The sequence below is a fragment of the Hevea brasiliensis genome, chromosome 12 (genome assembly GCF_030052815.1).
Source record: "Hevea brasiliensis isolate MT/VB/25A 57/8 chromosome 12, ASM3005281v1, whole genome shotgun sequence".
Lineage (NCBI taxonomy): Eukaryota > Viridiplantae > Streptophyta > Magnoliopsida > Malpighiales > Euphorbiaceae > Hevea > Hevea brasiliensis.
The window spans coordinates 11,381,614-11,406,545 of NC_079504.1; the positions used below are offsets into that span (position 1 = coordinate 11,381,614).

Here is a 24,932-nt window from a genome sequence, read left to right on the forward strand (position 1 = left end):
ATATATAGCTAAAATATAAAAATGGTCTCATAAAATTAAGTCATTGGGTTTAGTAATCCACCTGGCTTAATGATTTGACAAATAATATACACTTGGCATAAACATTAATTATTTTAAAATTTAATTTGTCCTCTTTAATTTTAAAATTTAAATTCTCATTTTCCTTTTTCTTTTTATTCATTTTACTTCTTTCAAAGTTGTAACATTTTTATTTTTTTATTTCTATTTTTAATCCTTTAATTGGTAAACATAAACTAATTTAAAATATAATAAAAATCATTTATCAAAATTAAATGGTATTTATTTCAGTAGGTATTAAATAATTTATTAATTAATATTAGAAAATAAATTTATTTCCCATTTCTCTTGAATATTGAGTATATAATTTATTGAGATCTCTCACTTTTTTACCTGCTTATATTGACAATTTAATTGTTTTATGTATATATTTTTAAATTTGTATGATTATTTTTAATTATTTATTATGTTTTATTTTTCAAATCCATTATATTTATGTTTATAATAATAAACTGTTTTTCAAATGTTTTTGTTGTTTAAATAATTATAAACTATATTTCAAAAAATAAATATTCCTATGAAGGATATAAAGTTCGAAAATCAATATTAGAATAAAGAGATATAATATTAACTATACAAAATTTCAGTGATTTATATAAGAAAATAAATGTTGTTTTAAAAAATGCAAAATATTAATAGGAAAATTTGTAATTACTGAGAGAAGAATAAAAAATTCAATTTTCGAATAACAAACTTAAAACTTAAAAAAAAGAGAAAAATAAAATGCAAATCATAAATTAAGAAATTATTTTACATAATGTTGTTATTATTATTATTATTATTATTATTATTATTATTATTATTATTATTATTATTATTATTATTATTATTATTATTATTATTCTTGAATATTACCATAATATTTAAGATTTTTTTAGCATATTTATTATTATAGTTATTATGGACAAAACTATTTTTTAAATGCAATTATACTCTGAAAATATTATAACATTTACATTTTTATGAAAGAATATTTAGACGAAAATAATTAATAATCATTTTGAAAATAAAAATTTAATTTAATTTTAATAGGAATAAAATTATTCAAATTTTAATAAAAATTTTAATTTTATTTAATGTAATTAACCAATAATTTTATCATTAACAAAAATTTATAATATGGTTTTGAAAAATAAAATTATACAAAAATAATTATTAAATTATATATTAAAATAAAAAATAAATAAATTATGCAATGCGCGAGTAAAATGACTGGTTCTAAATAAAAGTCTAATCATTTTTTCACCCATACCCCTCTCTCTATTTGCTTTTTTATTATTCATCATTGTGATCCAACTCTTTTTTCTTATTTTAACAACTTCTTCGAAATTGATATATCTATCTATCTAACCCTTTTGAAATCGATATATTTCAATTTGAAATCTCAAATCTATCTATCTAACTCTTTTAAAATTGATATATTCCAATTTGAAATCTCAAATCTATCTATCTAACTCTTTTAAAATTGATATATTCCAATTTGAAATCTCAAATCTATATCTTCATCTTCTACTTCCATATCTCCTTTTGACTTTTTCCTAACCACCCACCTGATCCAACCCTTTCTTCCTATTTATGCATCCCTTTCAAATATATATGTTCCAATTTGAATCCTTAAGCCTATTTTCTTCTATTACATCTTTCTCTTTGACTTTTCCCCACCCATCTACCTTTTATAACTTCCCTCTCTGACTTTTCCCACCCTTCATCTTCTATTACATCTTTCTCTTTGACTTTTCTCTACCCACTCACCACCTGACGCAACCTTTTCTTCCTCACTTCCGCAATCCTTTCAAAATTGATATATTCCATTCTGAATCCTTAAATCTATTGATCTATCCATCTTTCTTCATTGGGTTTGTGTTATTGCTGAATTTTGGTTTGTGTTGTTAGCTGGATTGAAAATTTATTTGTTAAGTTTTTGATGTAGTATTTATAAGTTAGTGTTTTTGATTTCTAGGGTTGTACTTACTCATAATTTATATTTTTATGAGTAATTTTAGAAAATTTTTTATATTAATTAATTAATAAACCTTAAAATTGGCCTGCAAGTTACCATTACTTCAACTCTTCAATTGGCTTCCTTTTTGAGGGAGCCGATGTTTCCAGTTTCATCACGACGTTACTTTCATTTAGGCTCTCATTGATTAGCTTTTATTTAAAAAATAAAAAAAATAAAAACAATGAACACAATATTTGAAATTAAAAATTTTCATTTTTATGAAAATAAACTTAATGATTTATATCACATAAAAAAGATATTTTTTCTTCATAAATTTCTTAATTAATATGGTTAATTTACCTTTAATTAAATCGAAAATAAATTTAGCGCAGTATATAAAAACCTAATCTATAATGGCATTTTACCACAATAAAAATATCTTTCTTATTAGCTCATCATATGTGAATTGAAAAATTAATATTTAACATTTAGACTTAATTTTAAGAATTAATTCAACATGTTAAGTAAAAATAATAGTTAAATTATTAGGGAATACTTTAATTGGTTTTCCTTTGATTTTTAAGGTATAGTGAGTGGAGAACATCTAAAAATTTGAGTCCCTCAATTTACTTATTATGAGATTTATCACCATCTACTATATTCTCCAAAGCAATTATTATTGAAGTGTATATATATAAACACAATGACAATTTAAAATTGTTTTATTTAAAAAATCTTAATCATATACTTCAAAATGGGGCTTTGGTGGGTTTTCTCTCTTTCTTCGTTCCATTAAACAAAATCCATATGCTTATTAAATAATAATAATAAAAAAAAAAATCGACAAGAATATATAAGAGAATTTTCATTATAATAAGAAACTCATCGACACAATGGGTTGAAGGCGGAATCACTCCTAACCTCGCTCCATAGAATTTCGGGATCAGAACGGGGACTTTTTCATTAGGAAGCAGATGAATTTCTCACGGGAACTTTTCTTTTTTTATTTTTTTTATTATTATATAATATAATTTATTTATTAAAAAATAAATTATAAATTAAAAATATGAGTTTTAAACATAATTTTAATAATATATTTATATTTTATTTTTTTATTAAAATTATAATATTTAAATACATAAATATAGAAAAAATAGATTTTTTTTAATAATAAATAATTAATAATATATTATTATGAAGGATGAATTATGAGAATTTAAGATAAGAAAACTTTCTCCTGATTTTCACCCACATAATATCGAAATTAAAATAAAAAAATTAGATTCAAGAAGAGTCAAATGGGATTCAAGAAACATTTTCATATGTAACCGCAAGGTCCAATTAGGACATGGCTGTCAAACCAAGCCCTCGATGTTGATAAAAAAGAAGCTTATATACCATATGTAAAGAGATAGCTTATCACGACTCCCTATCAAAATGGGTCTTTTGAAGATCAAATAAAAAGGAAAAACTCATCTATACACTTTAGCTCTCTCGCCCCTTCATGTTTTTCATGCACGAAATATTAACTTAAGTATCAAAGTGGCCCCACCAGGTCACAAATGGGTCATTCTTATTCTTTTTCACTTTTTGCAATATTCTGAACTCCATCAAATCAATATTCATTAATTGGAAGAACTAATCCTTGAAAAAAAATGTACTATATATTAATAATACTTCGATTGTAAACCCTGAAAAGATCCCATCCTAGAACATTTTCCACTGAAATGACCACTTAGAACCACCCAAATGAAAGAGGAGATGCCGACACTCATGGAAATCAAGATCTGAAACCTTCCAACACAAGAAACCTCATTTTTCTCTCTCCTGAAAATACTCTTAATGTTTTTTAAATTGTCTCTTTCGTTTTGGTTTCTTCATGTGCGTGTGTATATATATATTGTAAGGGGCTTTTTTATGGAGTTATTAATTTAAGCGTGGATTTTGAGGCGTGAAGTGACGCATGTTTTTTGGTTAATTATTATTAAATAATGTTTAAATCAACTTGAGCATTTTATCAAGAGAATGAGAGGCGTGAAGGAAGAAATTAAACCAAAAGATCATTAGGTCAACTGTATATATTTCACTTAAATTAAACTAACTATTAATAAAAAGAAAACAAGTTAAGATCATAGAATTGGTCAAGTGATTAGAGAAAGGCTACAAATAATTTTTTTAATTCACTTTGTTAATTATTTAGGAGTCTCAAAGCACATTTTTTATATACTGATGGCCTTTATTGTTTTATTTTTATATATTAATAATTAGTATATTTGATATATTAAAATAAACATCATGTTCAAAAAATATATTTAAAAAAAAGTCTATAAATATAGCGTCCTAGGCTATTCTCACTCTCGAGCTTTTTTCTTTTTTCCACCCAATGGATTCAACTGCCACCACACTTCTCTTGTCTTCGCCGAGAGAGAGTTCTATTTTTGACGGTTCTTTTCTGCACAAACAAGGCACTCTATCTATGGAATTTCGCTGGCCAAAAGATGAGTTAGTTAGTGCTCATAAGGAGCTTATGGAGCCAGTAGTTGATCTTGCGGGGTTCTTCACAGGTGATGAAGTGGAAACATGGAAAGCTGCCACCATGATCAAGGCTGCTTGCTTGAACCATGGTTTCTTTCAGGTGATCAATCATGGTGTTGATCTCAATCTCATCAGCACCGCACAATATCATATGGGCCATTTTTTTAAGCTTCCAATTAGCCAAAAACTAAGGGCTCGGAGGATGCCAGGCAGCTTGTGGGGCTATTCTGGTGCCCACGCTGATCGATATTTGTCCAAGTTGCCCTGGAAAGAGACATTATCTTTCGGCTACCATGAAAATAGTTCGTACCCCGTTGTGTTGGATTTCTTCAAAACGACTCTAGGAAAAGATTTTGAACAGACAGGGTAAGAATTACAGGACATATATATAGTATCATATTCATCTAGTTATAGTATAAATTCCATAACCCTAGTATTTCCTCATTTTTCTTTTGCATATTATATTTGAAACTAAATTTTTTCACCCTTTTGTAGAATGGTCTTTCAAACATATTGTGAAGCAATGAAGGAGTTGTCTCTTTCCATAATGGAACTGTTGGCAATGAGCTTGGGACTTGATCAATCCCACTATAAGAAATTCTTTCAAGAGAGCTGCTCTATAATGAGGTGTAATTTCTACCCAACATGTCAAGAGCCAGGTCTTGCACTTGGCACGGGACCCCATTGTGACCCAACATCCTTAACCATACTTCACCAAGATCATGTTGGAGGACTTGAAGTTTTTGCGAACAACATGTGGCACACTGTTGAACCTCGTCATGGTGCCTTAGTTATCAACATTGGTGACACGTTCATGGTAGGTCTCCGAAAAGTTGAAACGCATCTTGTTTTTAGTTCCCCCTAATTTTGACAATTCCATCATCACATTGACATGATCAAGTTGTACAGGAGAATATATCAGGTTAGAAATGAAATGTTGCACAGTTCCCTCACGTACACTAGTAACAGAGATTTCTTGACATGACCATCATTTAATTGTTACCTTTCTGTACCATTTTTTGCCAACTAGTACGAGAAGCATCTTTTGTGGACTCGCTGGGAGGAAATGAATTATGCCCATTTTTGCATTTCAATATTCGTGGTCAATTTATTGCTTAGAATTGAAGTATAAAACAAATTTCCCTATTATTTCAAGGACATTAAGCACTTCTTTTTCTTATTTCTCTTGTTTCGCATTGTGGTCATTGGTCTCTTCGGAAAAAAAATAAAATAAAATAAAAGACCAGATGGTCTCTTGAATGCCGTGTTCACAGTCAATAGTCCCCCTTCACAACTTTTATTATAGAGTTTTATCCTCTAATATAATTTCTCATTATTGTTATACTAATAAGATTATAAGACCTGGCAATAACTTCATGCATATCTGATCATGGTCATTGCCATTTTTTGGGATTAAAAAACAAACCCCACCATTTTTAGACTGGGGAAGCATTTGAGAGCAATATAGTTGCAATAATGCCCTTGTACCATGCAACAATTATATATTAATTTCCATGCATATGAGTATGGTCTTTAGACTGCCATTTGTTTTATTGATTTTGGTGGATGTGCAGGCATTGTCGAATGGTATATACAAGAGTTGCCTGCACAGGGCAGTGGTTAATAAGTATGAGGCTAGAAAATCGTTGGCATTCTTTCTTTGTCCAAGAGAAGACAAGGTGGTGAGACCTCCCAAGGATCTTGTGAGCAGAGAAGGAAAAAGGATGTATCCGGATTTCACATGGTCAGATTTGCTTCACTATACACAAAAGCACTATAGAGCCGACGATGCAACCCTCCAAAACTTCTCTAAATGGCTCCTCTCTTCCAACTCAGGAAACGTCTAGCCGGCTACCTTGCCCATTAATTTGCTTCTTATCATGCTTAACAATATTATGATTTAATTCCTTACAAAAAAAAAAAAAAGATTTAATCGGGTTCTGCATGTTTATCTTTGTATTACTGTTGCTTTGCGGTATTATTTATGTATATTTGTCTTTTTGTTTACTGGTACTATTATCTTAATTATTAATTCCCTAGCTAGCTAGAAGCTGGTAGCAAAGACATGGCACGTTTCATTTCAGATGGATTATTGAAGTTGGAATGTCTAGTGCCCGTGGGAAAGAGTAAAAGACTACCCTAGCTATACTTAGCAGAAAAGACAAGACTAGCCGTATATATTGCACATGGTGTTAAGCTTATACAGACCTATAAAAAATTTGTAGTGTAGATTTCATTCATCATTTCTTAATTATGAATCTTGTAATGGAAATATCTTTTTTGAAATTTAATTTGTAATATAAAATTTTTTAAAATTTCAGTTTGTTAGATAATAAAACTATAACAATCCAGTCTAACTGCATAATATTTTCTGTTTTAATTTATTTGATTTCAGATATACTTTTTTTTATATATCTAAAAATGTGTTATTTAATAAAATAGTCCCTTTATAAGTATCTTAACTTTTTCTTTTCTTTCCGTTGAGGGAATTCGATTCATTCTCTTCATCCTCTTTCAGTCTTAGAGTAAAGAATCACTCTCCTCATGAACTTGCCACATTGTATTGGCGGAGGTTTAGCTTTAATATCAATTGTGACAACTTAGTCCATCTATACAACACACTTTGGCCCATATGACCATATGAGTTTGTCCTTTGAACCCCTCAAAAGAGCGCTATCCAGTGAAGTAGTCCCTCTTTATAAGTACTTTAACTTTCTCTTTCTTTTCCAATGTGAAAATAATGCTTATCTTATAAAATTATGAACTCTACTTATAATATGAAAAATAAACCATACATAATTGTAAGAACTAAGAGCATTTTCAATCTATAATGTGATTTAGCGAGCTAAATATTGGCAAAAAAATTCTGTTTATATACATCAATACAAAAAAGTTCAAATTGGTAGCTAATCAATTTAAAAACTAACTTAGCAACTGATTCAATTAGTTGGAATGAGGCTGGTTGCAAATAGTAACTGATAACCAAATCAGTTATTAAATTAATTAAATTTAAAAAAATAAAACTTCTAGTAAAAAACTATCAATTGCTAGTAAAAACCTATTAGCAACTGAAATTAGTTGCTAATAGCAATTGAAATAATAATTAGTTTTAAAAAGTTTAATGTCTTTAATTTAATGATTTTGTAATCATTTTGTAAATCGGTTGGTATTTATAACTAATTTAGCAATCGAAAATTTATTTGCTAATTTTAAAAAAATTATTAAAAATATTGAATTTCCAAATAATAAATAAAAATTCATATATATATATATATGTTAACACAAAAAATTACTAAAAATTAACACTACAAATAATTTATGAACAAAAAAATATATTTATATAGAAATTTTTATTTTATGCCAAAGAAAAAATAAATTAAATAAAAAAGATAAAGAAAAAGATGATGATGAAGAAAATAAATTAGAAAGGAAAATATAATGAATAAAATAGATGAATATGAAAAAGATGATGAAGAAAATGAGAGAAAAGAGAAGAAAGGGAGAAAAAAATTAATAGGGAAATAAAATAAGTAGTAGTTTATATAAGTGAATTAGCAATGAATTGTTAGTTCTTAATTTTTTTTTTAAAATTAGACAAAAATTTTTAGAAGAAACATTTAACAATCGATTCGCAATTAATTACTAATAGTAACCGATTTCAATTAGTTACAAAAAATAATTACAAATTAAAAAAAAAATTTGGAGGCGAGGGACATATTAGTTACAAATAAAAAAATAGACGAAAATTAAAACAAAAAAAATTTAACAATCGATTTGCGGCTTAATTTGAAAATATATTTAACAAACAAAATTAAACTTTTGTTTGATTAACTTTGCTATTTTTTTTCCTTTATTTTATTTTCTGTATCTTGCACCAAATAATAAAAAAATATATATTTTATAAATAAAACTTATTTTTCATAAATTAAAAATTAATTTCTTGTTATTATTTATATCATACCCATCTTTACAAAAATAAATACAATATAAAAAAATGACTTTTTTTTTTCTAAAATATGGCTGATTAAATACAAAGACTTGCTGAAAAATATGAATATGAATTACATCATTTCTACAAGAATTTATTGGAATATAAATAAAATTTAAAAAATAGATTCATAATGATTTGTAATTTAAAATCGCTTTTGAAATAAAAATTAAATAAAACGTGTCAAATATATTAAAAAAACTGATTAAGAAAAGCGGAAGAACAATCAATTGGACCATCATCCTGATAAATTTATCACAATCAATTGAAAGTAGCACTAGGCAACCAATAACATCCGAAGACACATTTAAAGACCATCATTTCCATGAGGATAAAAAGGAATATAAAAAAAAAAAATCCATAATTTCCTACGACCTAAAAAAAAAAAACAAGAATAACAAATTATAAAAGAAGCATTTTTGGCCTCACCTCTACTTAGACTATAAAGCTAGAAAAGTGGCAGGAATATTAAAATTGGAATAAAAAAAACAATATGAAATGTTAAAAATAAATGAGTGTGTATGAATTTGAATAAATAAATAAAAGAAGAAAATAAACAAGATTAATCCTCACAAACTTAAACCTTCACTTAACACAACTCATGACTAATTAGTGTTACTAAGCAAAATATCAACATTAATTAATCCTTATTTCCACAATCGAATAATGCAATACTCACCAATTTATTACATTCCAACTTAAAAAACCATATTAATTTTAGCATTTATAAAGACTCATCCCTTTTTCCATTGTATACGAAGAAAATAATTGAATAGAAAAGAAACAAAGATTAGTGGATATCGATATAAAATATAATACTAATTTTGTTGTCCTACTTGTTTAAACATGTTTCAGGTATGCTTGACAATTATAGATATATAAACATCTTCTCTGCTGGAATTTATGATTATTTAAGGTAGTGCTTGACTGCTTGGATATAGAAAGGCCTAGAACCAGATATTTTGAGTTTCATAACTGATGAAAATTAACTCATATCTGTATAATTCGCCTAATAATTCAAACGTTTCCATTTTTTTTTTATAAGCAGTGATTTTATTGAAATAAATATCTAAAAAAATATAGACTTGAATAAGCAGGTTCAAAATACACAGATCCAAAAAAAAAAAAAATAATAATAATAATAACAAAAGCACTAGATGCAAAGTTACTTCAATAAAAGGTCAAACGTGTGCGTTTGTGGCTTATTTTATTTAAAATTTTTTAATTTTGATTAAAATTTTTAAAATTGTAGAAATTTTATCCTACACTCAAATTTTATTTTCAAAATTTAATAGGTAACTTCTAATTCAGTATCTAAGATTTGACAAAACTTATAATTTAATCCTTATATTTTTAAAATTAAGTAATTTAGTTCCTGAAATTTGACAAAATCTATAACTTAGATTTTCCATCCAATTTTCCTTTAATTATAGTAAGAAATATCAAAATGCCTTTAACTTTATATATTTTCTAAGAAAGGAAAAGGGAAAACCGTGAGCCTTCCTATGCTGATCTAGTCATCATAGATTGTGATCTAGTCGAGACTCACCTCCATCCACCAACACGTCCATAGATTAATCCATAGCCATTGGAAACACGAAAATTGGAGTTCTAAGAAGAGGTCTAGTGGGTTGAATCATGACCCATAAACCTAACCCGATTAGATCTTTGTTTTTCTAATGCAAGAATTTTTTTAATTCTATTTCAAGAAATTAAAATTTCACCAATTATAATATAAAAAGCATATATGGAAAAATAAAGAAAAATTTTAGAATAATTCTGAAAAATTCTTGACATGAAAAAGAATTAACTAATTTTGGGAAGGATAATATATTTATTATATTATTTAAATATAAAACTTAAATTAAGAAATTAAGTGTAGATTTTGCTAAATTTTAGGATCTAAATTGTTTGGTTTTGAAAATATGAGAATAAATTGTATGTTTAGCTAAACCTTAAAAACTAAATTGTAATTTATCCAATTCTAATTTGGATATTGAATAAAATTTTTATAATTTTGAAATGTTTGGTTTAATTATCTAAAATTAAAATATTTAGATAAAATTAACCATAAATACAATTATTTGAATTTATTCTGCAATGTATTGTTTTCTCCCTTATGGAAATATATAAAATCTTTAAACTATATATGCAATTTGAATCGAGAAACCTCAAGTATCAAACTTCTTTAAAAAATTAAAAAAAAAATGATGAAGTAAAAACAGAGAGAACTTTAAACAGCAAGCAAGAGGACAAGTGAGAAAGGGGCATGACACGAGGGTTGTCCTTAGGTTTCCGCTGGAGGACAACAGAAAATGGGACAGTCAAGGACTAGAGAATGAAGGGAGGGGCCAGAGAGAGAGGCAATAATCAATATGGATTCCATGGTTTTGTTTTGGCAAACTCAGTTGATGCATGGAGTGATAACTAGAGACAAATAAACACCTTTTTTGTTGTTGTTGCTGCTGATGTTGGGTTCATTAGAAAAGGGAGATTTGGACGTCCGCATCAAATTTCTGTAGACCTTCTGGTAGTTTGTGGAATTAGTGTAGCTGGGCCAATCCATTTGATCTTCTTGTAGGCCCATTTGGGTAGGGCCATAATATCTTAATCAGTGTAGCTATAGCCTGTAAATCGTATGGATCCTTGACTTTTGGACTCTTTAAATTCTATTTCTCTATACATATCTTCCTATATTTAGTTTTTGCATGCCGGGCTTTCTTCAATTTCTCAAAATCTTGCTTCCTATATATTTTTTAAACCACAAGTGTGCATATGACAAATATAAGATTTTGCACCTTTAACAAAATTATCATAATTTTATTAAGGAATAGGTTTTGTCCCTAAGATAGTGTGTGCATCTCTTTACCTATCTCACTCGGTATCAAATTTTGGAACCTTGAGCCCAGCTCAGCCCAAAAATGAGCATGCAACTGATTTGGGATATTCTAATTTCTCAAATTTTATTTTTTTTCTTATATTTTATTTTTAAAAATTAAATATATCCAACGCATATAAAATATTTTTTGAAATATTTATAAACAAGCAAAATTCTTTTAAAAATATAATTAATAAATTTCACAAGAATGTAAGAGATATCATATATATTAAGAATATTAAATATTTTTGTTTAAAGAAATTGAGTTGGCCAACTATAAGCTTTTATTTTTAATCACAATAGTATAGACTTACTCATTTAATTTGATTGGACAATATTGAGCTGTCATAAATTAAACAGACTAATAGAATTTTTGTTATTAGTTACCTTTATTGATTTGGAAGATGAAAGTGAAAGAACAATTGACTTTCCCACTGCTAATATATACAACTCTTATTTAAAAGAGCTATATATTAGCAGATTTAATACTAAAGCTAACAATGTTTTGATAAGTTGAATCGTTCTAGAACTATCTTTGTATATTTTTATTTGTTATATTAATTTTTTTATATTATTTGTTACATTTAAAAAAAATTAAAGAGCATTAATTTTTTTAATTTTATCCTTTATTTCTATTGAATATAATAAATATTTATATAATTTTTTAAATAAAATAAAAAATATTAGTATATTTTTATAAAAACAATATTATCTAATCATTTTCTCAATAATTGTGTAAAACTTAGATTCGGCTGATAAAAATTTATGAAGATAGTGTTAATTAATAGTTGCGAAAGTTTTATTACTTGAGCTGTGTTGGTCCTGTAATTAATTAATATTACATAGTTGGTTGTTGTTTCTTATGGAGAAGTGGAAAATTTTGACCATACCCATAAATTTAATTTTAATTAGCTTGATTTTGCATAATTCGCAATTATTTTAATTAATATAATTTAAATTTTGAATAACCCGTAAAATTAATGATTCAATTAAGAGTTAATCCAACTATCTGTATAATTCAATACGAAATTAATCCAATTGGATTGAATGAATTCAAATTTTAATCTAAAATTAAATGAATAAAAGTTAATATTTTTTTTAAATTAACATTTTAAATTAAAATATCATGTAACTGGTAAATTAATCTAAATTTGATTCAAAATTCTTTATGGCAATCAATAGATAATGTGAATTAACGTGCAATTTGAAATATTCAAACAATTATTGATTTGTTGCCACATCTATTCATTCTTAAGTATGATCAAGTGTAGTAAATGAATTTATAATATTAATTAAATTTAAAACAAATTGTCCCTAAACGTTAATTTCACCAACAAAAGCTGCAAATTCAGCATATTTGTCATGGATTAAACAAATTAAAGCTGCTAATTCAGAGCCATTGACAAATCGGGTTAGAAAATTTCAACTCTAAAGCATGTTAGTTTGAGAATTCCTTTCATGAGATGAAGTGGATGAAAGATGACTCTTGAATCTGCTGGCTGCTTTATTTTTCTTTAATCTTTGGTTGCAACATCCGATTAGTTGGCCACTAAAGTTTTAAATTTGTTCCTGTCACGAGTTATTATCAATTTGTCATTAACGTGACACCTCTCATATTTTATTTTTAAAAATCAGTAAATTTCTTTCAGTATGGCCTTCCTACAAAGCATTTGCAGATTAATATCATTACTTAAAAGAGTTAATATCATTCTTATGCGCCTATTATATCTAAGTCTTCCTTAAACAATTGGTAAGTCCTCTCACATCAACAACGTTTAGATATTCAACCGCATGCCAGCCCCTGGAATTGGTCTTCCTCTTTGGTGACAATAAAGAGCTCAGCAGTACAGGAAATTTTCTCCAGAATTCCATTAAGGAAACTGTCTTAAAAGAAAAGAAAGTGGGGAAGCTGCTATGGGATTTCAAGTAATACTAATGAAATTTTCGCTAATGGGGGTGCTAGTAGCTGCAGCAGCAACACAAGAATTTCCCATAGCCAAGCCTGGCTGCCAAGATAGATGTGGGAATATCAGCATCCCATATCCATTTGGTTTGACAGATGACTGCTACTTCGATACTAATTTCCTCATAACTTGTAATGAAACTTTTGATCCTCCACAAGCATTTTTACTGGCAAGTAACATCCGCGTTAGAGAGATAACACTTGACGACGGAAAGCTACGCATCCTTGCATATGTAGCTCGAGATTGCTTTAACACTACCTCAGGCACAGCAGCTCATGACAACGAACCCTGGTCAATGCTCAGGCTAAATAAATTCATCGTCTCAGATACTGATAATATATTCGTTGCTATAGGTTGTAACACTGAAGCAACCGTCTTTGGTTCCCTAGCAGTGAACCATGATTATGTATACAAGGTGGGATGTATGTCAATGTGCAACAGCTTGGTATACGTTCCAAATAATACTTGCTCTGGCATTGGTTGTTGCCAGACTTCACTTGCCAAAGGAGTACGTTACTTCAATGTAACAGTGAGTAGCTACCAGAATGATACTTCCATCACAGACATCAGTCCCTGCAGCTATGCCTTCATTACAGAGACAAAGTCCTTCAAATTTGCTTCGACTGATTTTTCTGATCTGAGGTACGTTGCAAGTCTTCCTCTGGTGCTGGATTGGAATATTGGGGACAGCAACTGCACAACAATTAGGAACAATATGATGTATAATGCATGTCAAGGAAATAGCACTTGTCAGGATCCTGAAAATGGGTCTGGGTACCTTTGCAAATGCTTAGATGGTTATCAGGGGAATCCATACCTCCCTAATGGTTGCCAAGGTTTACCTCTCTTCGCCCTTCTTTCATTTTATGCAAAAGTAAGATTATTGATAGTGTTATCCTATTTCTGCTCTGATCCTAATTGGATTGCTTGACCTATACGCCTCAAAACAGAGCTCATTACTCAATACTAGTAGCTTGTTCCGCTCTGTTTCTGTTTCTTTTGCAGATATTGATGAGTGTAAAAATTCAACGCTCAACATCTGCGACAAAAAATGCATAAACACCCCAGGGAGCTTTCATTGTTCTTGCCCTGAGGGTTATCAGGGTGATGGAATTAAAAATGGAACAGGTACAGGTTGCATCCGTGATCGCTCGCTGGTGATTGAGGTCACCGTTGGTAAGTTCATTCATCCACACACCAAGATAAAAACAAGCCCTTCCAATTGAAATTAATGGTTAGGGTGACATGGAGAGAAAAGGAAAGCTAATTTGAAATCACAAACCATTTTAAGTTTGTTTCTTTTAAAACATGCCAAAGGTAATTATGTCTACCTATTTAACAAACTCGAAGTGAAATTAATGAAAAAGAATCCTATCTGACACAGTAGATTCTTACTTTCTTACACTTCAATTTCAGGATGGATTTAAAAGTCAATTTTTTTTTCTCCTCTAAATAGTCTTAGGACTCATTTTAGTTTGCAATTTCGCTAATTAAGCTGCAAACAGGAAAGGAAATTATATTATTGAATTTATTTTTTTTCAGTAATTCAACTTGTTTGCGACTGTAGGAATTGGCGTCGGCCTGACAGCTTTGCTAGTGTGTATTACTTGGATGTACTGGGGTTTCAAGAAATGGAAGCTCATGAAACTGAAGGAGAAGTTCTTTAGACAAAATGGGGGTTTGATGTTGCAACAGCAGCTCTCAAAAAGGGAAGGATCTACTGCTGAGACGGCCAAAATCTTCACAGCTGGAGAGCTTGAGAAAGCCACCAACAATTATGATGAGAGCAAAATTCTTGGAACAGGAGGATATGGTACAGTATACAAAGGAATGCTAATAGATGGAAGAATTGTTGCAATCAAGAAGTCCAAAATGGTGGATCAGAGCCAAATCCAGCAATTTATCAATGAAGTTGTTGTACTTTCGCAAATCAACCACAGGAATGTAGTGAAGCTTTTGGGATGTTGTTTAGAGACAGAAGTTCCATTGCTAGTTTACGAATTTGTTACAAATGGAACCCTCTTTGAGCACATTCACAACAAAAGCAAGGCTTTAGCCTTAACTTGGGAAATCCGTTTAAGAATTGCTGCAGAAACTGCAGGAGTGCTATCCTACTTGCATTCTGCAGCTTCTGTTCCAATCATTCATAGGGATATCAAGACAACGAACATACTCTTAGATGATAATTACATAGCAAAAGTGTCTGATTTTGGTACTTCAAGGTTAGTTCCACTTGATCAAGATGAATTATCAACAATGGTCCAAGGAACTCTAGGATACCTAGATCCAGAGTACTTGCACACAAGCCAATTGACCGATAAAAGTGATGTTTATAGCTTCGGAGTAGTACTTGTGGAGCTACTAACTGGGGAGAAAGCACTTTCTTTTCAAAGGCCTGAGGAGGAGAGAAATCTAGCTATGTATTTTCTTAATGCATTGAAAGAGGATCGGCTGGTGAATGTTCTTGAGGATTGCATAGCAAATGAAGGGAATATTGAGCAGCTTCAGGAAGTGTCTAACCTTGCAAAGAGATGCTTAAGAGTGAAGGGAGAGGAAAGGCCTATGATGAAAGAAGTAGCAATGGAACTGGAGGGACTAAGAATGATGGTGAAGCATTCCTGGGTTAACAACAGTAAATCAAATTCAGAAGAGACAAAGTATTTGCTTGCTGAATCAGTGGATGTTGATCATTATGGAGATATTGCTAGTGCAAGTGCTAGATATGACAGTACCAGGAACCATGTAATATTACCAATACATGATGGAAGATAAATATCAGCTTCAAACTGTAATATTACTCTGCCACTTGAGAAGAATAAACTCCAGGCCGTGTTGCAACCTGGAAAAGCGAGTTGTGAGCATAAGTTCATTTACCAATTTTTTTTCCTTCACAGCACTTCATAAATAAATCTAACTATGTAAGGAAATAATTCGCAGACAGATACAAAAGGAAAGAAAATTTAAAAATTTTAAGATGTGAGCATAAGTCGATTTGCCTCTTTTTATCTAGTTCTTTACTCACCAAGTAGTTCAACTGCAATTTTATATTTAACTGTTTATTGTCTGACACCTACTTTCTATTTAGGATTGTTTTAACAATTGGAAATTAAAGACTCTTCCATTCATGATCAAAAGCAAAAGCAAGTTACTTAATTTCTATGAGAAGCTAATCTTTTTTTCTTTTTTTTTTTTTTTATAACCATATGTCTCTGTTTTTTATGTGATAAAGTAGAATAATATTTTAAGTTGAAGCATATGGAATAGGGTCTAAAATTTCAGAAGATATAAATATTCTTTAGGAATGCGAAAATGCATAATTTTTACACATATAGACATAGATTCAAAGGAATACTTTAATATAGTGCTCAGAGATTAACTTATTGTTTTAAAATTCACATTTAACACAACAACATTAAAACATTAAGAAAACAAAAAAGGAATTAAATACCTTCAAAAACAGGTACATACTTCGTAAAAACAAATGACATACGCTAAGCAGGGAAATTACTTAGGAATGTTATTAACCAACAACTAAATGAGTTGAAAGCAATCATCCAAAGGGCACAAAGCATTGAGCACAGACAATAACAGTGAAAGAAAAACATAATTCACTTAGATAAACAAAAATAAAATCATTAAGCATCATAAGTTTTACATGTCTAGTATCTTAATATAATTACATTATTTCAATATATAGACAAGTCATTTAAAAAAGGCAACATGGAACTTATAATTACAACCCGTAGCTCCATGGTACCTAAAAGCTGTATTTACAATCTAGGTTAAGCAAGGCCTAATAAACAAAAAGATCCCACCCGCCAAACAAAATCCTAAAGTAAGCATATTAGCTTTCAAAAGTCCACCAAAATAGAAGTTATAACCAAGAGGGCAACATCCCCAGCAAAATCCATGCCAGAAAAATTCTTTAAATCTAGCCATTTATTCATTTATTTGAATAGGAGATCAAGTTTAACAGCTTGATAAAAAAACAAAGCACAAATCAAACAACCTTTTGTACCGTCCCAAGCAGATACATTCAGGAACAGAAACCAAGGAAGGAAAAAACACATAAGCATATCAATGAAAAAGATCAGAGTAAGATGTTTAACTTGAATGATCAAATACAACAAAAGAGCTAAAAATAAATAAACAAATAAATAAAACCGACAGATTAATAAAAAAAAAAAAACTTGATAAATAAACCCATATAACAAAATCTAAAGGAGCCATAATCCGAAATGAAATTTTCCATTACCTTGAGCTCCAGTATTGCGCTTGAGAATGTCAGAAACTGATTGGGCAGTTAAAGAGATTGATGAAGGTAGGTAATCGAGACAGTAGAGTCAGTTGATTGAAGAAGACGCTAATTTCCTTCGTAGAAAGCCAAAGAGTGAATCGGAGTTTCCAATTCCATGAGAGTTGAGAGAATGCTACTTTTGGGTGACAGTTTACATTGTAATAAACTACCACATAATAAAGCATGATATATGATTGAGAAGAAGAGGATATCACAGTGAAACAAAACAAGTAGCTAGACTGACGTAAGGATTTGCAGGGTTTCAACCCAAATGAGTGACTCACCTGGAAAATTATTGATAGTAGGTAATCAAGACTGTAGAGTAAGTTGATTGAAGAGGAATTGCTAATTTCCTTCCTAGAAAGCCAGACAGTGAATATGAGCTTCCAATTCTATGAAAGTTGAGAGAAATGTCTACCTCAAATCTGATGGTATCTATGAATATCTTACCCAAGTCTCGTCATATCTTTGTATATCTTTAAGAGAGATCACAAAAATAACATACAGAATAAAGCTACTCATAATTCACGATAATTTTTATAGAATTTTTATTTTTATATAAATTACTTACATAAATTATTTACAATCGATGCGAGATCATGGGAGATCCACAAGGCCATTGAAAACTGACTTTTATTATATTAATTATAATAATATTTATTGTATTATTATTATTATTATTTAAAAATTAAAAACAAATTTATGAATATAATTACACATTAAAACTTATCGGCAACATAATTATTATTATGATGGTAAAATTTGATAAATTCTAATAAAAGGCGAATGCTGTATAACGAAAAATTAAGCAAAATGAAACCAAATTTTAGAAGAAAACACATGGCTACACCATGCCTACTTGCTGAAAGTGAAAACGGGTCAGGACCTGATTAAAGTCCTAAGGGACGACCGAGACTTGAAAACATGGCAGCACAATATTGTCCATTCATGCTGCCGATAATTATAGATGAACTTGTCAGCCTGAAAATTAAGAAAAACAAAAGCTCCACAAGATGGTTGAAGCTACAAGTAATGTCCCTTCTTGCTGCCTATAATTGCAACTGTCCAAAGGAATACACCGGGGATGGAAGGAAAGACGGACAAGATGCATACCTGATCAATTTCCACTTATTATATTAGTTCTTGGTAGGTGAATTTTCTGCCTTGAATTCTCTTTACATTTAATAACAGAGTTATGAATTCAGAAAATAATGCTTTGAAGTTTTTATTAACTTGATTCAGTTACAGGTGTTGCCATAGCCTTTCCAGTCTTGTTTGTTGCTAGCTAGCTCCTGGCTCTATTTGGGCTCATCGAGCTTGGTAAAATGGTGGCCTTATCTTGCAGCAAAACACTCTATGTAACAAGGAATCCCTGATATATTTAAAATCTTTACTGCTGAGGAGTTGAGAAAGGCCACCGATAACTGTGATGAGAGCACCATAGTTGGCATGCAGAGGAGGCTTTGCAAAGGGATTTTATCGGATAACGGAGAAGTTGCCATCAAGGAGTCGATAAGATTTATAAGGTATTTTATAAAATTTACATTGGAATTTGGTTGAAATCATAATTATATCCTTGCGTTTTGAATTTTAAACAAAATTGTCCCTAAACTTTAATTTCATCTACAAAAAGCTGCAAATTCAAGATATTGGTCATGGATTAAACAAATTAATTTGCAAATTCAGAGTAATTACAAATTGGGTTAGAAAATTTCAACTCTAACGCATGTTCTCTAGTTGCAAATTAAATGATCATTGTTAGTTTGAGAATTCCTTTCATGAGATACAGTGGATGACAGATGACTTGAATTGAATCTGCTGGCTGTTTTATTTTTCTTTAATCTTTGGTTGTAACAACCGATTTGTTGGCAACTAAGCTTTTAAATATGTTCCTTTCATGAGTTATTATCAATTTGTCATTAATGTGACCCTTCTTATATTTTATTTTTTCGAAATCAGTAAATTTCTTTTAATATGGCCCTCTTACAAGGCATTTGCAGATGAATATCGTTACTGAGAGTTAGCATCACTCTTATATATGCATCTATTATTCTAAATCTTCCACATATAATTTGCAAGTCCTCTCACGTAAGCAACATTTTGATATCCAACGGCATGCCAGGCGCTGGAATTGGTCTTCCTTGTTGGTGACAACAAAGAGATCAACAGTACAGGAAATTTTCTCCAGAATTCCATTCAGGAAACTATCTTAGAGAAAATAAAAATAAAAAGAAAGAAGGGAGAAGCTGCTATGGGATTCCAAGGAATGCTAATGAAATTTGCGCTAATAGGGTTGTTAGTAGCTGCAGCAGCAACACAAGAATTTACAGTGGCCAAACCTGGCTGCCAAGATAGATGTGGGAATATCAGCATCCCATATCCATTTGGCTTGACAGATGACTGCTACTTGGATCCTGAATTCCTCATAACTTGTAATGAAACTTTTGATCCTCCACGAGCATTTTTAACAGAAAGTCGAATCATTGTAACAGAGATAACGCTAGAAGGAAAGCTGCACATCATTACATTTGTATCTCGAGATTGCTATAACACTAATTCAGGCACAGCTGCTGATGACAACACATCCTGGTCCATGCTCAGGCTAAGTAAATTCGTCGTCTCTGATACTGATAATATGTTCGTTGCTATAGGTTGTAACACTGAAGCAACCGTCCTTGGTTCCCTAGCCGTGAACCATTCTTATGTATACAAGGTAGGATGTATTTCAATGTGCAAGAGCTTAGAATACGTTCCAAATAATACTTGCTCTGGCATAGGTTGTTGCCAGACTTCACTTGCCAAAAGGAGTACCTTACTTCAATGTAACAGTGAGCAGCTACCAGAGTGATACTTCCATCGCAGACATCAGTCCCTGCAGCTATACCTTCATTAAAGAGACAAAGTCCTTCAAATTTGCTTCGACTAATTTTTCTGATCTGAGGTACGTTGCAAGACTTCCTCTGGTGCTGGATTGGAATATTGGGGTTCAATTTCTACCCCGTAAATTGCTTCACCTGTACGCCTCAGAACAGAGCTCACTACTCGATGCTAATAGCTTCTTTTGCGATGTTTCTGTTTCTTTTGTTGGAACCTAATTCAAACATGATTGATTTAGTCTTCATGACATCCTTCAAGATTTTAGGAATAATAGTTTTTAAGGTTATTGTATTTCAATTTTTAAAATAATGACCTAATCTTGACTAAAGGTTGAGATTTACATGAGATTTTATTTTATTTTATTAGACTTTTGCTATATAAATAATACAATTAATAATCTTTATACAAATGGAGTTGTAGGAAAAGTTTCTTTCTATTAAATAAAATATTCTTTATTCTTTTGCATTTATTTTTGTTCTAACATCTTTTGCAGACATTGACAAGTGCAAAAATTCAACGCTTAACAACTGCGACAAGATTTGTATCAACACACCAGGGAGTTTTCATTGTTCTTGGCCCGAGGGATATCATGGTGATGGAATAAAAAATGGAACAGGTTCAGGTTGCATCCGTGGTCGCTCGCTGGTGATTAGGGTCACTGTTGGTAAGTTAATTTATATACAAGGTGAGTTCATTCATTCACACACCAAGATAAAAAAAAACTCTTCCAATTGAAATTAATGGTCAGGGCGAACACGAAGAAAAGAGGAAATTTGATTTGAAATCACAAACCATTTTAATTTGGTTTGTTTCTTTTCAAATATGCCGAAGGTAATTCTGTATTTAAGAAACTCGAAGCGAAATTAATGAAATAGAATACTATCTGACACGATAGATTCCTACACTACAATTTTAGATGGATTCAAAGTAAATAATAATAATAATAATAATAATAATAATAATAATAATAATAATAATAAAATCCCTTTTTAACAGTTGAATAAAGTTGAAGCTAACAATTGATGTAACTGATATAATTATTTTTTATGTATATACAAATTTTTTATCATATAAAAATAAATATTAATTATAGCTACTTTAATATATTTATCTATTATTTTTTTATAATTATAAATAATTTATTGATATAAAAAATAATTTGGAAACAAAAATTTTGTAATTAATAAATTTAAGAGAGTAACGTATTCTAAATAAAAAATGCTACTAACTAATCGGATAAACACCTATTTTAAAGCTAATACAAACTGATTAGCTATCTATCCATTGCAATTTTGATAGATTTACTAAACAGTTTAATTCAACTATTTGAATGTCTATCGGTAATTACATCTAACAATTAAATCAAATAACCTTTAGAAAATCTTAGGACTCTTTTTAGTTTGCAATTTCCCTCGTTAAACTGCAAACTGAAAAGGAAATTATGTTAGTGAAATTTTTTTTTGGTTATCTTTCATTTGAGGATTATTCTGTAAACTTTCAACTTCTTTGCGAGTGTAGGAATTGGTGCTGGCCTGACAGCTTTGCTAGTGTGTAGTACTTGGATGTACTGGGTTTTCACGAAATGGAAGCTCATGAAACTGAAGGAGAAGTTCTTTAGACAAAATGGGGGTTTGATGTTGCAACAGCGGCTCTCAAAACGGGATGGATCCACTGCTGAGACGGCCAAAATCTTTAGGGCTGGAGAGCTCGAGAAAGCTACCAATAATTATGATGGGAGCAAAATTCTTGGAACTGGAGGATATGGTACAGTTTACAAAGGAACTTAAGTAGATGGAAGAATTGTTGCAATCAAGAAGTCCAAAATGGTGGATCTAGAGCCAAATCCAACAATTTATCAATGAAGTTGTACTTTCGCAAACAACCACAAGAATGTAGTGAAGCTTTTGGGATGTGGTTTAGAGACAGAAGTTCCATTGCTAGTTTACGAATTTGTTACCAATGGAACCTTTTTGAGCACATTCACAACAAAAGCAAGGCTTTAGCCTTAACTTGGGAAATCCGTTTAAGAATTGCTGCAGAAACTGCAGGAGTGCTATCCTATTTGCTTTCTGCAGCTTCTGTTCCGATCATTCATAGGGATATCAAGACAACGACCATACTCTTGGATGATAACTACATAGCAAAAGTGTCTGATTTTGGTACTTCGAGATTAGTTCCACTTGATCAAGATGAATTATCAACAATTGTGCAGGGAACTTTAGGATACTTAGACCCCGAGTAGTTAGAGACAAGCCAATTGACTAATAAAAATTGTTAGAATTATGATTCAAAATCTTACTAGGATTTGGAGAGATATTTTTCTAATTTGAGTGAGAGAAATATTTCTCAATAGGATAGAGGAATATTTCCTATATAAAGTAGAATTCTTATTTTAGTGTTATTCCTAAATTGAGTGAGACTCTCAATTAAATTAGGATTGAGAGAATTAACACTATAAATAGGAAAATGATGGAAAATGTTATTTGGCTCTTGCCCATTGAAGACAGTGACTTTCGGCTCATGGAGTGAGACTGTTATCAATTGTAGAAAGGGTTTTGCCAATTGTTATGGATTTGGCTCTGTCCATTGATGATGGGCTCTTGGCCATTGCAGTGAAGAGAGGCTTCGGTCTAAAGTGGAGAAAGGACATAGAATTCAAAAGGAAGGATTCTTGTCCATTGGTAAGAGAGGGCTCTTGCCCATATAGTGAAGGCACTCTTTGTGGTATAGTATTATAATAGTAAATATATTGGGTTATGTCTAGAGGGACCAATAAAAAATATAGTGGTGTAGTCTTGATTCTCTTGAGTGTAATTGGGTTGATGGGTAGTACAGTTTGAGCTTGTAATTAATGATTTATTATTTATTGATAGTGGAAGATGGCATGCCCGTAGATGTAGCCCTATGTTGAGAGGGTGAACCACGTAAATATTAGTGTTTTGTATGTTTGCTTTGTTTCTTTACAGTTTATATACTTTCGCGGTGCACAACAAAAGTGATGTTTATAGCTTCGGAGTAGTCCCTGTGGAGCTTCTAACCAGGAAGAAAGCACTTTCTTTTCAAAGGCGTAAGGAGGAGAGAGCTCTGGCTATGTATTTTCTTAATGCATTGAAAGAGGATCGCCTGGTGAATGTTCTTGAGGATTGCATAGCAAACGAAGGGAATATTGAGCAGCTTCAGGAAGTGTCTAACCTTACAAAGAGATGCTTGAGAGTGAAAGGAGAGGAAAGGCCTGAGATGAAAGAAGTAGCAATGGAACTAGAACGAATAAGAATGATGGTAAAGCATCCCTGGGTTGGCAACAGTGAATCAAATTCAGAAGAGACAAGGTATTTGCTTGCTGAATCAGTGGATGTTGTTCATTATGGAGATATTGCTAGTACAAGTGCTAGACATGACAGTATCAGGAACCATGTAATATTACCAGCAAGTGATGGAAGGTAAATATTAGCTTCAAACTGTAATATTACTCTGCCACTTGAGAAGAATAAACTCCAGGGTGCGTTACAACCTCTGTTTGCCACTTGGACAGATAATAAGTACACAAATACAAGACATACATAATTATAATATAAATAAAAAATAATAATTCATAAGATATAAGTGATTTAATTATAAAATTTATATTTACAGATAAGATATGAATATAAAATTTTACCATAATATATTAAAAAAAATGGTTTCGATCTATTTAAACCCTTCAAATCCTAATTATAGTAGGTTGTTTGAATCTCACACTCAATTATAATAGATAAGATTTACCATATTTAGTCCACGTTGTAGGAGGTGTTGCCCCCACTGAATGACGTTGGTGGTCGGCTCTAATCCCTTTGGTATCACTACAATCTCGTTGCATTGCAAACTTTTCCAGTTTCTCCTAATTCATACCAAGATTTTCATATTCAGCCTGTCTAAAAATCATATATATATAATTTAATAATAAACACTGCTCTTTTTTCATACTTTAACTAATTGAATATTCTATTTAAAAAAATAAAGAATCTAAATTATTTTCTTTATTTACCAATGGATAGAGTCGATGTTCATAAAAGTGAGAGGATACTTACAGCTGGTTAATATACTAGAATTAAATTACATAATTAATGCATTAAATTAATATTAAATCTATTAAATCATTGTATTAAATTAATATTATATTATATTATATATTATTTAATAAATATTAAATTTATAGTATATAATTAATAATATTCATAAATTAATATTAATATACTAGTGTTAAATACATAAATTAATTTATTAAATTAATAAATATAATTTTAATATATTAACTTGCACACAAAAATTATGTGTTTTAGTATTTAATGAACTTATCTAATTAATTTATTTTTAAACTCTAATTAATATTATTT

The 24,932-nt window shown here is 30.2% G+C and overlaps 2 protein-coding genes and 1 pseudogene across 2 annotated transcripts; all 3 read left to right on the top strand.

The window, feature by feature from the left end:
• Positions 1–4,395: 4,395 nt before the first annotated feature.
• Positions 4,396–6,841, top strand: LOC110649749 (gibberellin 20 oxidase 2-like). Its single transcript, XM_021804450.2, has 3 exons — positions 4,396–4,921; positions 5,051–5,372; positions 6,130–6,841. Exons 1-3 carry the CDS (start codon positions 4,404–4,406, stop codon positions 6,400–6,402), a joined length of 1,113 nt encoding a protein of 370 aa, XP_021660142.2. The 5' UTR covers positions 4,396–4,403; the 3' UTR covers positions 6,403–6,841.
• A 6,494-nt stretch (positions 6,842–13,335) lies between these two features.
• Positions 13,336–24,082, top strand: LOC110649748 (uncharacterized; annotated as a pseudogene).
• On the top strand, positions 19,011–20,801 carry LOC131171328 (wall-associated receptor kinase 1-like). The gene is made up of 2 exons (XM_058131114.1): positions 19,011–20,395; positions 20,460–20,801. Exons 1-2 carry the CDS (start codon positions 19,934–19,936, stop codon positions 20,775–20,777), a joined length of 780 nt encoding a protein of 259 aa, XP_057987097.1. The 5' UTR covers positions 19,011–19,933; the 3' UTR covers positions 20,778–20,801.
• Positions 24,083–24,932: the final 850 nt, after the last annotated feature.

Bases quoted from the DNA above. Each gene is read 5' to 3' on its own strand.
- LOC110649749 (XM_021804450.2), top strand. From the start codon at position 4,404: ATGGATTCAACTGCCACCACACTTCTCTTGTCTTCGCCGAGAGAGAGT. The intron at 4,922-5,050 runs GTAAGAATTACA...ACCCTTTTGTAG, and splicing joins AAAGATTTTGAACAGACAGG to AATGGTCTTTCAAACATATT. The intron at 5,373-6,129 runs GTAGGTCTCCGA...GTGGATGTGCAG, and splicing joins ACATTGGTGACACGTTCATG to GCATTGTCGAATGGTATATA.
- LOC131171328 (XM_058131114.1), top strand. From the start codon at position 19,934: ATGGGATTCCAAGGAATGCTAATGAAATTTGCGCTAATAGGGTTGTTA. The intron at 20,396-20,459 runs GTAGGATGTATT...GCTCTGGCATAG, and splicing joins ACCATTCTTATGTATACAAG to GTTGTTGCCAGACTTCACTT.